The sequence below is a fragment of the Engystomops pustulosus genome, unplaced genomic scaffold (genome assembly GCF_040894005.1).
Source record: "Engystomops pustulosus unplaced genomic scaffold, aEngPut4.maternal MAT_SCAFFOLD_149, whole genome shotgun sequence".
Classification (NCBI taxonomy): Eukaryota; Metazoa; Chordata; class Amphibia; order Anura; family Leptodactylidae; genus Engystomops; species Engystomops pustulosus.
This window is the reverse complement of record NW_027285029.1, coordinates 50,515-65,917: the sequence shown is the minus strand read 5'-3', so window position 1 is coordinate 65,917 and position 15,403 is coordinate 50,515. Positions and strand designations below refer to the sequence as shown.

Sequence of the window (15,403 nt, the reverse complement as noted above, 5' to 3'; positions counted from 1 at the left end):
GCGGTACGTGTAGAAATTGTAGTGTAGAGCAGATGGGGGTACATGTAATCTGTAGTGTAAAGTAGACGCGATATGTGTAGAGTCTGTAGTGTAGAGTAGACGGTGGTACGTGTAGTCTGTAGTGTAGAGTAGATGGCGGTACGTGTAGAATCTGTAGTGTAGAGTAGACGGTGGTACGTGTAGAGTAGACGGCGGTACGTGTAGAATCTGTAGTGCAGAGTAGACTGCCGTACGTGTAGAAATTGTAGTGTTGAGTAGACTGCGGTACGTGTAGAGTCTGTGTTGTAGAGTAGGCGGTGGTACATGTAGAGTCTGTAGTGTAGAGTAGACGGTGGTACGTGTAGAGTTTGTAGTGTAGAGCAGATGGGGGTACGTGTAATCTGTAGTGTAAAGTAGACCCGATATGTGTAGAGTCTGTAGTGTAGAGTAGACGGTGGACGTGTAGAGTCTGTAGTGTAGATGGTGGTACGTGTAGAGTCTGTAGTGTAGAGTAGACGGTGGTACGTGTAGTCTGTAGTGTAGAGTAGATGGCGGTACGTGTAGAATCTGTAGTGTAGAGTCTGTAGTGTAGAGTAGACGGTGGACGTGTAGAGTAGATGGCAGTACTTGTAGAATCTGTAGGGTAGAGTAGACGGCGGTATGTGTAGAGTATGTGTTGTAGAGTAGACGGCGGACGTGTAGAGTCTGTAGTGTAGAGGAGATGGCGGTACGTGTAGTCTGTAGTGTAGATGCCCGTATGTGTGTCTGTAGTAGTGTAGATTAGATAGCGTTAGACGTCATCTGTATTGTAGAGCAGATGGTGGTAGTAGTCTGTAGCGTAGAGTGGATTATGGTATGTGTAGTCTGTGTATATTAGGGTCCTCTCGCACGTGGTAGTAATGATCCCAGGTAACACGGTTTTCCACACACACTTTATAATTAATACCAGTGGTGATTAATGATAAAATACAGGGTCGGCCTGGATGTCTCCCGTGGTGAGTCCATATCTTACAGCGTCTCCTCCTCCAGTGATTGCTATGTGCGCTCCAGCAGCAGCGGGAGGGTTAGGGGTACATGTCACCTTCAGCAGCACATCCCATGGGAGGGGTAAGGAGGTAGATGATGACAAATACTGGGTAATCCCCCCGCAGGGTCATGCAGTCTCTTAGAAACAAATCAGTCCAGTCACGTATCACACGTTGCCACCATGCTCCTAACGGGCTTCCCTCTCCTCCAGTCACGTATCACACGTTGCCACCTTGTTTCTCACAGGCTTCCCTCTCCTCCAGTCACGTATCACACGTTGCCACCTTGTTTCTCACGGGCCTCCCTCTCCTCCAGCGCCAGCTGCATGGCCCAGATACTCAGCGGCCTCATGTAGGCCAGGGAGCGGTACACCTCCTTCTCACAGTATGCCTCCGGGGTCTGGAAGGACATACCCAGCCGCTCCCATACCGTTCGATAACAACCTTCTGCTGTCCTGAAGCCTTCATCCACCAGACCCTGAAATACAATGAGGGCAAGACCCAACGTAAGAGTGATGGCGAAAAATCCTAAACGCCACTGACTGGTGGGAGGCGAATGCTGACGGACAGTAAATGACAGACTTATAATTCAAATACATAATCTGCATCAAAATACAACTAAACCCAATGCCCCCCCTCCCCACAGATATTGGCAATGATATACAATGGTCAGAAATGCAGTTTCAGATGGGAGTAAGAGTAGTTTGCAGTTGGATGTTTGGCCTCGGGAGAGGTTTCTTCTATAACAGAATGTTAGGACGTGACCTCCCTCCACTGCTGGGAGGGTCTTAACTTACCCCACCCCATTTGCTAGGGTAGTGGAAACCTCCAAACCGAAGACGCATGGGAACTTCTCAACTGAAGGTTATTGGAAACCAGTACTGGACCCATGGGATCCAGCCTAACAAGGATTCATTACCACACTTCCATGGGTCCTATGTGTGTCCTTAACCCAGGGTCCTGAGATATCGGACATACAGCAGCTCCATGATTCTCTGAGATTACGCCTCCCATTTGTCCGTGAGGCTTCTATGAAGTTTGCCGCCAAGTTTGTAACTTTTACCACTGGGAGCTTTTGAAGTTGGACCACTTGAGGATATATCCTGACATTATATACCCCATATTATATGTCTGATATCCCAGGCTTGGATCTGGACCTTTCCAAGGATCCCTGTGGTCTTCAGTACCTCCCCCTTCCAGCTCTGCTCCACTGATTGGCTCACACCCATCAAAAACATCTACATCCAAAAGACTAAGGGGCAGATTTATTAAGCTAAGAGTAAGAATGTTCTTAGTTGCCCTTGGTGACCAGTTACAGCTCCCCTTTATTCATCCGCACTGCTGAGCTGTAATTGGTTGCCATGGGCTAGGAAGCCCATTGGGGCAGATTTATGAAGTGAGTGCTGGTACCTCATGAATCATAGTGGCCGCCAGTCCATAAACCACACCAATCCACACCTCATCTGACTGGACACTGGAAGTGTCGACGGTACCGTCGGGTCGCATTCCGTTCACGGCTCCCATCTGACCGTTCGCAAACTGCTTCACGTTCAATTCATAGATGGTCCTCAAGGCGCTGAGGACGTGAGCGGAGGGGAACACCTGCAGGAGACATGGAGAGCAGTGAGAGGCCTGATATATGCACCGGCACTGCACAACCTCCCAATACTCCCCCATCATACCTCCTTCTGGCCCAAACCCAGGCCACAGGCCCGCAGGAACCACTGCCCCGCGCACTGGTCCGACATAACACTGTTATAGTACAGCTGCTCCCCACAGTCATAGTTGTAATATTTCCCTGGGAATAGAAGAATAGTAACAGAGTATTATTACCAAGACAAAGACGGTGGAGCTTAATGACCCCGGACAGCAATGACCTGGAGACCGGGGGGTCAGGGGTCGTGCCAATAAGATCTGCAGTAGGAGAAGAAGTGAAAGGCACTCGCCCCCTATTTAAACACACATAGAGGCAAATACATGGTGGAGGGAGGACAACAACACCTCTATCAGCCCTCTACACCAAACCTGCCCCCCACATAGTAACAGTAACTGCAGCACCGGGGTGCCCCGAGGACTAATACCCCCCCACAGAGTAACAGTAACTGCAGCACTGGGGTGTCCCGAGGACTAATACCTCCCCCCCACATAGTAACACTAACTGCAGCACCGGGGTGTCCCGAGTACTAATACCTCCCCCCCCACATAGTAACACTAACTGCAGCACCGGGGTGTCCCGAATACTAATACCTCCCCCCACATAGTAAACACTAACTGCAGCACTAGGGTGTCCCGAGGACTAATACCTCCCCCCCACATAGTAACACTAACTGCAGCACTAGGGTGTCCCGAGTACTAATGCCTCCCCCCCACATAGTAACACTAACTGCAGCACTGGGGTGCCCCGAGGACTAATACCTCCACCCACATAGTAACACTAACTGCAGCAGCGGGGTGTTCCGAGGACTAATACCTCCTCCCCACATAGTAACACTAACTGCAGCACCGGGGTGTCCTGAGTACTAATGCCCCCCCCCCCACATAGTAACACTAACTGCAGCACCGGGGTGCCCCGAGGACTAGTACCTCCCCCCCACATAGTAACACTAACTGCAGCACTGGGGTGTCCCGAGGACTAGTACCACCTCCCCACATAGTAACACTAACTGCAGCACTGGGGTGCCCCGAGGACTAATACCCCCCCCCCACATAGTAACACTAACTGCAGCACTGGGGTGTCCCGAGGACTAATGCCTCCTCCCCACATAATAACACTAACTGCAGCAGCGGGATGTCCTGAGTACTAATACCTCCGCCCACATAGTAACAGTAACTGCAGCACTGGTGTGCCCCGAGGACTAATACCCCCCCCCCCACACACACATAGTAATACTAACTGCAGCACCGGGGTGGAGCTTCTACAGGTAATAAACAGAGTAGGAGGAGCTTGTATGGGTAAGGACCAGAGAGTGGGAGGAGCTTCTACAGGTCTGCTGGTTTATCAGATTCCCATGTAATAAAATGCTGATGGTTTCCATCGTATAATGTGATTTCTGATGCTGCAGAGCACAGACCTCTCATCCTGGGTGCAGGAATCTTCAGCAGAGGATTTGGGGGAATATTTAAATGTTTGGATCCAGGAGAGGAAGTCTCCATGTAGACATTTTGTATGATGTTGTGGTCACTTGCGGGATCCATTGGGGTCTGCCAGGACCCCCACCGCTGCTACAATGAACTTTACTGCTTCCACTCACTTGTTGATAATAGTTACCTGCTCCCTATTAGCATCCTGTATGGAGACCCTGTGTCATCACCATTATCTGCTCTACCACAACCCCCCCCCCCCCACGGGGTCAATTCATGACTGCATGAGGGAGGGAGAGAGCAGTAAACCATGGTCTCCCCCGTGGTTTGGAGGGAGGGGGACCCCCGCGGCTCGCCTCCTCCGCTACAGGGAGGGGGACCCCCGCGGCTCGCCTCCTCCGCTACAGGGAGGGGGACCCCCGCGGCTCGCCTCCTCCGCTACAGGGAGGGGGACCACCACGGCTCGCCTCCTCCGCTACAGGGAGGGGGACCACCACGGCTCGCCTCCTCCGCTACAGGGAGGGGGACCCCCGCGGCTCGCCTCCTCCGCTACAGGGAGGGGGACCCCCGCGGCTCGCCTCCTCCGCTACAGGGAGGGGGACCCTCGCGGCTCGCCTCCTCCGCTACAGGGAGGGGGACCCCCGCGGCTCGCCTCCTCCGCTACAGGGAGGGGGACCATCACGGCTCGCCTCCTCCGCTACAGGGAGGGGGACCCCCGCGGCTCGCCTCCTCCGCTACAGGGAGGGGGACCCCCGCGGCTCGCCTCCTCCGATACAGAGAGGGGGACCCCCGCGGCTCGCCTCCTCCGCTACAGGGAGGGGGACCATCACGGCTCGCCTCCTCCGCTACAGGGAGGGGGACCCCCGCGGCTCGCCTCCTCCGCTACAGGGAGGGGGACCATCACGGCTCGCCTCCTCCGCTACAGGGAGGGGGACCACCACGGCTCGCCTCCTCCGCTACAGGGAGGGGGACCCCCGCAGCTCGCCTCCTCCGCTACAGGGAGGGGGACCCCCGCGGCTAGGAGAATTGAACAAGCGATCCAAAAAAAAAAAAAAAAAAAGTCTGGTTTACTGAAACATTTGAATTTCAAGATTTAACACTTTAGTTGCACTTGTAAATATATATTTTTTGGTCTGTAGTGAATAATTGTTGAAAATCCTGGCTCTGCGGAGCCACCCTCCTACCAAACTATATACTTTATGTGTTATGATGGATGAGATAGGAGCAGATCCTGACTCTGCGAACCCATCCTCCTACATATCTGTATACTTTATGTGTTATGATGGATGAGACAGGAGCAGATCCTGGCTTTGCAGAGACACCCTCCTACCAATCTTTATACTTTATGTGCTATGATGGATGAGACAGGAGCAGATCCTGGCTCTGCAGAGACACCCTCCTACCTATCTTTATACTTTATGTGCTATAATGGAGGAGATAGGAGCAGATCCTGACTCTGCAAAGACACCCTCCTACCAATCTATATACTTTATGTGCTATGATTGAGAAGATATGAGCAGATCCGGGCCCTGCGGAGACACCCTCCTACCAATCTATATACTTTATGTGTTATGATGGATGAGATAGGAGCAGATCCTGACTCTGTGGAGACACCCTCCTACCAATCTATATACTTTATGTGTTATGATGGATGAGATAGGAGCAGATCCTGACTCTGTGGAGACACCCAACTACCAATCTATATACTTTATGTGTTATGATGGATAAGATAGGAGCAGATTCTGGCTCTGCAGAGACACCCTCCTACATATCTGTATACTTTATGTGCTATGATGGAGAAGATATGAGCAGATCCTGGCCCTGCGGAGCCACCCTCCTACCAATCTATATACTTTATGTGCTACGATGGATGAGATAGGAGCAGATCCTGACTCTGTGGAGACACCCAACTACCAATCTATATACTTTATGTGTTATGATGGATAAGATAGGAGCAGATCCTGGCTCTGCTGAGCCATCCTCCTACCGATCTGTATACTTTATGTGCTATGATGGAGAAAATAGGAGCAGATTGTGGATCTGTGGTGTCACCCTCCTACCAATCTATATACTTTATGTGCTATGATGGAGGAGATAGGAGCAGATCCTGGCTCTGTGGGGCCACCCTCCTACCAATCTATGTACTTTATGTGCTATAATGGAGGAGATAGGAGCAGATCCTGGCCCTGCGGAGCCACCCTCCTACCAATCTATATACTTTATGTGCTATGATGGATGAGATAGGAGCAGATCCTGGCTCTGCAGAGACACCCTCCTACAAATCTATATACTTTATGTGCTATGATGGATGAGATAGTAGCAGATCCTGGCTCTGCAGAGACACCCTCCTACCAATCTTTATACTTTATGTGCTATGATGGAGGAGATAGGAGCAGATCCTGACTCTGTGGAGACACCCTCCTACCAATCTTTATACTTTATGTGCTATGATGGAGAGATAGGTGCAGATCCTGACTCTGCGAAGCCATCCTCCTACCGATCTGTATACTTTATGTGTTATGAAGGAGGAAATAGGAGCAGATTGTGGATCTGCGGTGTCACCCTCCTACCTATCTATATACTTTATGTGCTACGATGGAGGAGATAGGAGCAGATCCTGGCTTTGCAGAGACACCCTCCTACATATCTGTATACTTTATGTGCTACGATGGAGGAGATAGGAGCAGATCCTGGCTTTGCAGAGACACCCTCCTACCTATCTATATACTTTATGTGCTACGATGGATGAGATAGGAGCAGATCCTGGCTCTGCTGAGCCATCCTCCTACCAATCTATATACTTTATGTGCTATAATGGAGGAGATAGGAGCAGATCCTGGCTCTGCCGAGTCAACCTCCTACCAATCTATATACTTTATGTGCTATGATGGATGAGATAGGAGTAGATCCTGACTCTGTGGAGACACTCTCCTACCAATCTTTATACTTTATGTGCTATAATGGAGGAGATAGGAGCAGATCCTGGCTCTGCTGAGCCATCCTCCTACCAATCTATATACTTTATGTGCTATGATGGAGGAGATAAGTCCAGAAAAATGTCGCCTGAGATAAAACAACTGGTGATGTGCAGGGGGTGAGGTTCAGGAGGTGCCCCCACATGGGGCGCCAGCATGTTGTCATTGTATTTAGACATTGCCCTCCTGTTATACAGTACATAACAGCCGTTACACCACGGGTACAGCTCCTTGCTGATGATCCCTACTACCCCCACCATCAGCATTCTGCATCTGCCTCCTCCACCTAGAAATTTCTTCTGGGATCCGGATTATTTTCTCCTGGGTTTGATGTGACTTATTGGTTAATGGGCGGAGAAGTCCAGTCATCCAGAGCTACAGGTAGGAAAAGGACAACACGTGGCACAGAGCGATTCACCTCCCGCCTCCCCCCCGCTAGGTCTGACCGCTGCCAGTGTCCGGGGACCAGCGGAACGCGGAAAAACATGAAATAACAAGGAGTAACACACATTACCAGGACAAAAATATATTGCTTCAGAACAAACCCGCCGGCCGCCTCTTCGATTCGGGGCCTCAGAAAACCTGATTATTTTTTATATAACTCTTTTATATTAAAGGGGGTTTTCCCAATAAAGAAAATTCTCAAACTCCTTGTGATGTTACACTATAAAGATCCCAGAGTGTGAGCGGGGACTCTCTGAGCAGACACTTCATGATTCCTCTGTGCTGTGAGCGGGGACTCTCTGAGCAGACACTTCATGATCACTCTGTGCTGTGAGCGGGGACTCTCTGAGCAGACACTTCATGATCCCTCTGTGCTGTGAGTGAGGACTCTCTGAGCAGACACTTCATGATCTCTGTGCTGTGAGCGAGGACTCTCTGAGCAGACACTTCATGATTCCTCTGTGCTGTGAGCGGGGACTCTCTGAGCAGACACTTCATGATCTCTGTGCTGTGAGCGAGGACTCTCTGAGCAGACACTTCATGATTCCTCTGTGCTGTGAGCCGGGACTCTCTGAGCAGACACTTCATGATTCCTCTGTGCTGTGAGCGGGGACTCTCTGAGCAGACACTTCATGATTCCTCTGTGCTGTGAGAGGGGACTCTCTGAGCAGACACTTCATGATCCCTCTGTGCTGTGAGCTGGGACACTCTGAGCACACACTTCATGATCCCTCAGTACTGTGAACGAGGACTGTCTGAGCAGACACTTCATGATCCCTCAGTACTGTGAACGAGGACTGTCTGAGCAGACACTTCATGATTCCTCTGTGCTGTGAGTGGGGACTCTCTGAGCAGACACTTCATGATCCCTCTGTGCTGTGAGTGGGGACTCTCTGAGCAGACACTTCATGATCCCTCTGTGCTGTGAGCGAGGACTCTCTGAGCAGACACTTCATGATCCCTCTGTGCTGTGAGCGGGGATTCTCTGAGCAGACACTTCATGATCCCTCTGTGCTGTGAGCGAGGACTCTCTGAGCAGACACTTCATGATCACTCTGTGCTGTGAGCGGGGACTGTCTGAGCAGACACTTCATGATCCCTCTGTGCTGTGAGCCGGGACTCTCTGAGCAGACACTTCATGATTCCTCTGTGCTGTGAGCGAGGACTCTCTGAGCAGACACTTCATGATTCCTCTGTGCTGTGAGCGAGGACTCTCTGAGCAGACACTTCATGATCCCTCTGTGCTGTGAGCGGGGACTCTCTGAGTAGAGTCTACCTAAGTTGGGAGGAACATAAGTACCTGCGGAAGCAATAAATCCACAACCCATCAATGATGGGAATCAACCACCTTGCTCTAGTCCCCTTGAAAAATTAACCTCGTCCTGCTACATACCTATTTGCCCTGAACAGCCTACTGATAGTATCCTAATCCATATGTCCAAGTTCCCCGCTATGAATATATGCGATAACTACAACAATTGGAAACTGAGTCCCTTGACAGGCGCAGTTCAACTCCACTGAAGGGAATACTTACAAGTCCCCCGTCATGCGCAGATCGGCCACCGAGGTAGCTGGGAACAAAGTCCCTGGGCATGCGCAGTGTGGTCTCGCCAGTAAGCGTCATATAGACATGCGCACTGGATAATGGGGAGATGCGCCTGAGCTACGCCCCCGGCAGGTGTGGCGCACGGTCCCTCGCGCCTTGATTGGGTAAGAAAGGACGAGCCTCTGGGGTTATGATTGGACATTGGCAGTGGATCCGCCCACCTCCTCCCCTTGGACACGTCACTACGAGAGTCTTTAAATTCCGTAGCTGCGCTTGGTGTGCCGCACTATAGCCCCGGTACCCCTGAGGACGCCACGTGCAGTGGCGAAACATGTCGGGGGGGCTGTTTTGTATGTTTTAGACGCAGCAGTGTGCTAAACGCTTCGCAATCTAGCAATTGCATGAGCTATATGCTTGCATGTATGATGAAATGATTGGAGACTAAGCATTAGGGCAAGAGATAGGAATTTTACTCCCCTTTCCCTCCTCCCCTTAGCTGGTTGAGGCTATACAATAGGAGTAGTGCTGTGTTTTGAATGTGCCGCACCATAGCCTACATACTGGAGGTTCTGAGGACCATACTGAAGTGTGGTTACCCAGCTGAGAGACGAACCGAGGACCCGGTTGGTTTACATATAGAACCTATCGCCACTTGCCCTATATGCCCCATATCGCTCCATCCGCCGAACGCGACTGTCTGTTAATTTTAAATTTCACATATAGTTTAATGATCTCCGTTCCATCCCCTTACCTTTTAAGATAACTAGTAATAAAAGTTAAATTTTATGTGACTAATGGGTGGCATTGTCCCAATAGGACAAACCTTTTTCTCTCTTTGACTCTCTGAGCAGACACTTCATAATCCCTCTGTGCTGTGAGCGAGGACTTTCTGAGCAGACACTTCATGATTCCTCTGTGCTGTGAGCGGGGACTCTCTGAGCAGACACTTCATGATCCCTCTGTGCTGTGAGCGGGGTCTCTCTGAGCAGACACTTCATGATTCCTCTGTGCTGTGAGCGAGGACTTTCTGAGCAGACACTTCATGATTCCTCTGTGCTGTGAGCGGGGACTCTCTGAGCAGACACTTCATGATCCCTCTGTGCTGTGAGCGGGGACTCTCTGAGCAGACACTTCATGATCACTCTGTGCTGTGAGCGGGGACTCTCTGAGCAGACACTTCATGATTCCTCTGTGCTGTGAGCGGGGACTCTCTGAGCAGACACTTCATGATTCCTCTGTGCTGTGAGCGGGGACTCTCTGAGCAGACACTTCATGATCCCTCTGTGCTGTGAGCGAGGACTCTCTGAGCAGACACTTCATGATTCCTCTGTGCTGTGAGCGGGGACTCTCTGAGCAGACACTTCATGATCACTCTGTGCTGTGAGCGGGGTCTCTCTGAGCAGACACTTCATGATCCCTCTGTGCTGTGAGCGGGGACTCTCTGAGCAGACACTTCATGATCCCTCTGTGCTGTGAGTGGGGACTCTCTGAGCAGACACTTCATGATCCCTCTGTGCTGTGAGCGGGGACTCTCTGAGCAGACACTTCATGATTCCTCTGTGCTGTGAGCGGGGACTCTCTGAGCAGACACTTCATGATCCCTCTGTGCTGTGAGCGAGGACTCTCTTAGCAGACACTTCATGATTCCTCTGTGCTGTGAGCGGGGACTGTCTGAGCAGACACTTCATGATCCCTCTGTGCTGTGAGCCGGGACTCTCTGAGCAGACACTTCATGATTCCTCTGTGCTGTGAGCGAGGACTCTCTGAGCAGACACTTCATGATCCCTCTGTGCTGTGAGCGGGGACTCTCTGAGCAGACACTTCATGATCCCTCTGTGCTGCGAGTGGGGACTCTCTGAGCAGACACTTCATGATTCCTCTGTGCTGTGAGCGGGGACTCTCTGAGCAGACACTTCATGATCCCTCTGTGCTGCGAGTGGGGACTCTGAGCAGACACTTCATGACCCCTCTGTGCTGTGAGATGCCTAGAGCTGACAATGTGCTTAGATTATCAGGGTACAGGGTTATCTACACTTTCATTTACCTTCTGAACACTCGCCAGTACCTGACACATAGAAAGAGTGATGAAACTTTAGAGATGATGAGACGCCTATTGCACACTGTCAGCTCTGCTACAATAAATCTCCTATGCCTTACCCCCCCCCCCCCCAATAAATAACTGTATGCAGCTTGTAGTACTTCTCATGCTGCTACCACCAGGATGTTAGTGTTTATCAATGAGTGAGTTCCGACCTGGACTGCAGGGGCAGGGCTAGAGTGCAGAGGCGGGGCTAGAGTGCAGGGAGCAGAGACAGAGAGACTAGCTAAGTAAAGCCTCAATGAAGATGGCTGTCAGAAGTTACAGGGCCATGTCCAGCAGGAGTGATAGAGGCAGGTTGTAGTTCTATCTGTGAGATGCTGGATTTGATATTGTGTTATCTTGAGGACATATAAGAAACTTGTCTTCATGGGCGGAACCCCTTTAATGTTTATTGCCACAATAGTAAGGAAGAGCCACCTGATCCATGAGTCCCATAGACTATAATAATCTGCAGTTTGGTCCCTTTGTAGTAACCAGGGGCCCCCTGTGCCCCCCTCCTGCCATGGGTCAGTACTCAGGACATATGTAGAGGTTATCCTATCATTACCCTGGTCCTGATCCAGTAGGTCACATTGGATCATTTGTTTTCTTGTGCAATGTTCTGTTATGCGTCTCTGTAAATTGATTGGGACTTTTAGGTGCATTATGGAACGGAGCATGGGGTGCGGCTGCACTTCGTTTTTCACCTAAAAGTCTCTAACTTGCTTTTAAAAAAACATTGCAAATTAAAGAAAACAACTCCAGTGGTAATGGGGGGGCCTCCCGCGCCACCACTGCCTCCCGCGCCACCACTGCCTCCCGCGCCACCACTGCCTCCCGCGCCACCACTACCTCCCGCGCCACCACTGCCTGCCGCTGGTAATGGGGGGCCTCCCGTGCCACCACTGCCTGCCGGTGGTAATGGGGGGGGGGGGCTCCCTCGCCAACACTGACTGCCGGTGGTAATGGGGAGAACCTCCCGCGCCACCACTGCCTGCCGGTGGTAATGGGGGACCTCCCGCGCCACCACTGCCTGCCGGTGGTAATGGGGGACCTCTCGCGCCACCACTGCCTGCTGACCATATTATATGTGATATGATGGCGGTTATGCTCCGGATGCAGGGATCCTCCTCACTGGACATTACCAGGGCTTAGCCCTTCCCGGTGACTACCCCTGTCTCCTACCCCCGCACTACATACAGGACACATACCGTTCCAGAGGAGCTTCTCAAATGCCTCTTTCCCTCTGCTGAGAATACTTGAGAACTTGTGTTGTGCCTCAGTGTCCCCAAGGTCCTCGGCCATCTGACACATCATACACACGGCCGCCAGCCATAGCCCCCCACAGTAGGAGCTGAAAGAAACAAGCAGCGTTATAAAGAGCCCCAGTGCACGGCCCATCAGCAGCTGGTACGGGACACTCACCTGGGTCCGGTCATCACCCAGCCGTCATACGTCTGATCAGCAAACCCAGAATTTTCAATCAGACCATCACCATCAAGATCAAACCTCAGGGCGGAGTCCATGACAGCCTAAAGAGAAGAAGACCCCCAGTTATGGAACAGCCTCTGGTCACATGTCTCATGTAGGAGGAGCTCCGGGTCAGGTGGTACTTACCTGGCAGACCTCCCACATGTCTACCAGGTAGGTAGTGCTCTTGGTAATGCGGTAGTCTCTATAGACTTGCAGCACAAACTTCAGGTTGAGGTCCTTCCAGTCGGCGGTGTCATGGATGAGGTAGGCGTTGAGCTTCTGCCATGGTTCATCGTCTTAATGATAAATGGAAAAATATATCAACAAACTGCAGAAATAATATGGAAGGGACAGGTCAGTGAGGTCATCCATACCCGGGTCTCCAATGTCATGGGGGACCACATTCCTGCTCTTCACCGGGGCCACAGAGCCGCTCATCAAATACTTCCTCCTCTCTGGATCTTCCTGAAGCACCGAAGCCGCTAAGAATAAGAAAGATCAGAAGAACATGAGCCCTCGGTTAAATAAACGCAGACAACATATACCAGAGCAGCCATGGGTGCTGTACTACCTGTCACCAGCCCCCGCCAGAGGATTGGGAGCCAGACGTGTCTGCAGGACGCTCCCCACCAGGAGGAGACGAGGTACAGGCAGATTCCACTATTGCCCAGGCAGTAGCCGAAACCTCTCACTCCCAATGTACAAGTAGGAGAAGATCATATCTTGTACCATCAGACGCCCCCAGACCTCTAGTCATGAGGAGTCTAGGTCTGAGGGCGAGGCAGAAGCCTCTCTAGATGATTTCTATCTGGTTAATAAACAAGCAGTGGAGTCAGATGAAGACACTGAAGATCTCTCTAAGAGAGAAGCTCTTTATTATTTCCCTAAGAAGAAAGCCAAATATTTCCCCCGCCATGCGGATCTGAAGAATCTGATGGAGGCTGCTTGGAAAAAACCTGAGGGTTAGATGTAAGTCTGTGTACAGATTGGATCCTGCTTTGTCCGCTGAATGGGAGTCTCTCCCTAAAGTGAATATGTCTCTGGCTAAGTTAGCACTTAACTCCTTCTTTCCAGCTGAGGAGGCGACCCTCCTGAAAGATCCTATTGATAGGAAGATGGACTCGTTCATAAGGCGGGCCTATACCCATTCTGCAAATATATGTAAAACCTCTCTGGCTTCTGTTCCAGTGGCGAGGGCATTGAGGATCTGGCTAAGCCAGCTTACCAATGATGTCAGGGATGGCGCATCAAGGAAGGATATTGTAGAGGATATTTCTCTTCTCACATCAGCGGCAGAGTTTCTTTGCGACTCTCATGTGGATACAATCAAGCTAACATCAGCCAGCCTGGCCTCCATAAATTCTATAAGGCGTGCGCTCTGGATAAAGCTCTGGCCGGGAGATGTCCCTGCTAAAACCCATTTTTGTAATCTTCCATTTCAGCCGTCGAGTCTGTTTGGTCCACAGCTGGAAGAGATCCTGAAGGTCATCAATGATGACAAGGGCACTTCTTTCCCCAAGCCTAAGAAAAGAACAGCTTTTAAGTCCTTTCATTCTAGACAAAGATCTCCACAAGTCAGAAGACAGTTTAGAAGAGATGACAAAAGGGGTTTCAGGAATCGGTTTGTCCAGAATAAAAAGCCTCATTCGGAGCCCTCCGAGAAGTCTGAATTATGACGTTGGGTCCCATATGGGTCAAAACTTCTTCAGACGCATGGGTCAATTCTCTTGTGAGAAGAGGTTATTCTCTGGAGCTAACCAGCTTTCCTCCAGACAGGTTCTTCATCAACCAACCTGGCGATCTGATTGTTCCTCGTCTTCTTCAGGAATTCATAGAAAAGGGTGCTTTGGAGCCTGTCCCCTATCCCCAGAGAGGTTCAGGCGTGTATTCCAGAGTATTTCCAGTCCCAAAGCAAGGAGGATCCTGGAGGCTGGTGATAGATCTTACTTACCTCAACCAGTTTATTCTGAAGAAGAGATTCAGGATGGAATCAATCAGGACAACCATACCCTTAATCTCCAGGAACTGCTTCATGACGACAGTGGATCTGAAAGATGCGTATCTGGGGCGTGTCCTGACTGGAGATGTAGAAGGATGCACGCTGCAGAGCTCCTGCCTAAAATCCTGCCACCCATCCTGCATATTGGCATAGATTTCTACTGTTACTGGAGGGGGATCGTGGAGAACGACCCCCGATAAGAACACACCTGCAGAGCGCTCCCGAGGTGTCTGTGTGCGGGACGTGCGGGCTCCGAGGAAGAAGTGGCCGAAGGTAGCGGGCGCCATCTTGCTACAGCGCACATCAGCCTCGTGGCTACAGCCGTGATAGCGCAGCATCGGAGGTGAGCGGAGGCACACTGAAATTAAGACAGCTCCTCACTGTCACTTACAGCGATCCTTGCCCCGGTTAAAGGGAGAATTAAAGTAACGGGCATACTGAGAGGGGAAGGCCCTCTGAAACGGCGGAAGTAAGCTATTCAAGGCTGAAGATACAACATTGTGCTGGGCAAACATCCCTAACATAGCTCCTAGACACAGAGTTCATAGTGGGAACAGGGAGACGTTCAGCTGTGCAATCTGAGGACCTAGTGTTAATATCTAAACAGGTCTTCTCTCCCGGCTCACTAGTAAACCAGACTTAACATCATCTGGGACATTTATCTGGTGGTTCTGGTACTTTAACAACTACTCAGTGCCGGTAGCCTTCAATATGTCGCGTTTCGGAGTGCGGAAGAAAGAGGGGAAAGAGCAGGGTCCTAATACCCATGCAAAGCAAACTAGAGATACCTCTGCTGCGAGG

The 15,403-nt window shown here is 51.0% G+C and overlaps 1 protein-coding gene across 1 annotated transcript in view; it reads right to left on the bottom strand.

Annotated features, from left to right (window-relative positions):
- Positions 1–892: 892 nt before the first annotated feature.
- The window catches only part of GBA2 (glucosylceramidase beta 2), a 42,222-nt gene continuing 27,711 nt past the window's right edge, over positions 893–15,403 (bottom strand). The window contains exons 10-16 of the mRNA XM_072131827.1: positions 12,978–13,085; positions 12,748–12,899; positions 12,556–12,662; positions 12,342–12,484; positions 2,687–2,802; positions 2,415–2,606; positions 893–1,482 (exon numbers count right to left, since the gene is read on the bottom strand). Of these exons, the coding sequence (XP_071987928.1) occupies positions 1,276–1,482; positions 2,415–2,606; positions 2,687–2,802; positions 12,342–12,484; positions 12,556–12,662; positions 12,748–12,899; positions 12,978–13,085 (1,025 nt within the window). The 3' untranslated portion in view covers positions 893–1,275. The remainder of the gene's footprint in view (positions 1,483–2,414; positions 2,607–2,686; positions 2,803–12,341; positions 12,485–12,555; positions 12,663–12,747; positions 12,900–12,977; positions 13,086–15,403) is intronic.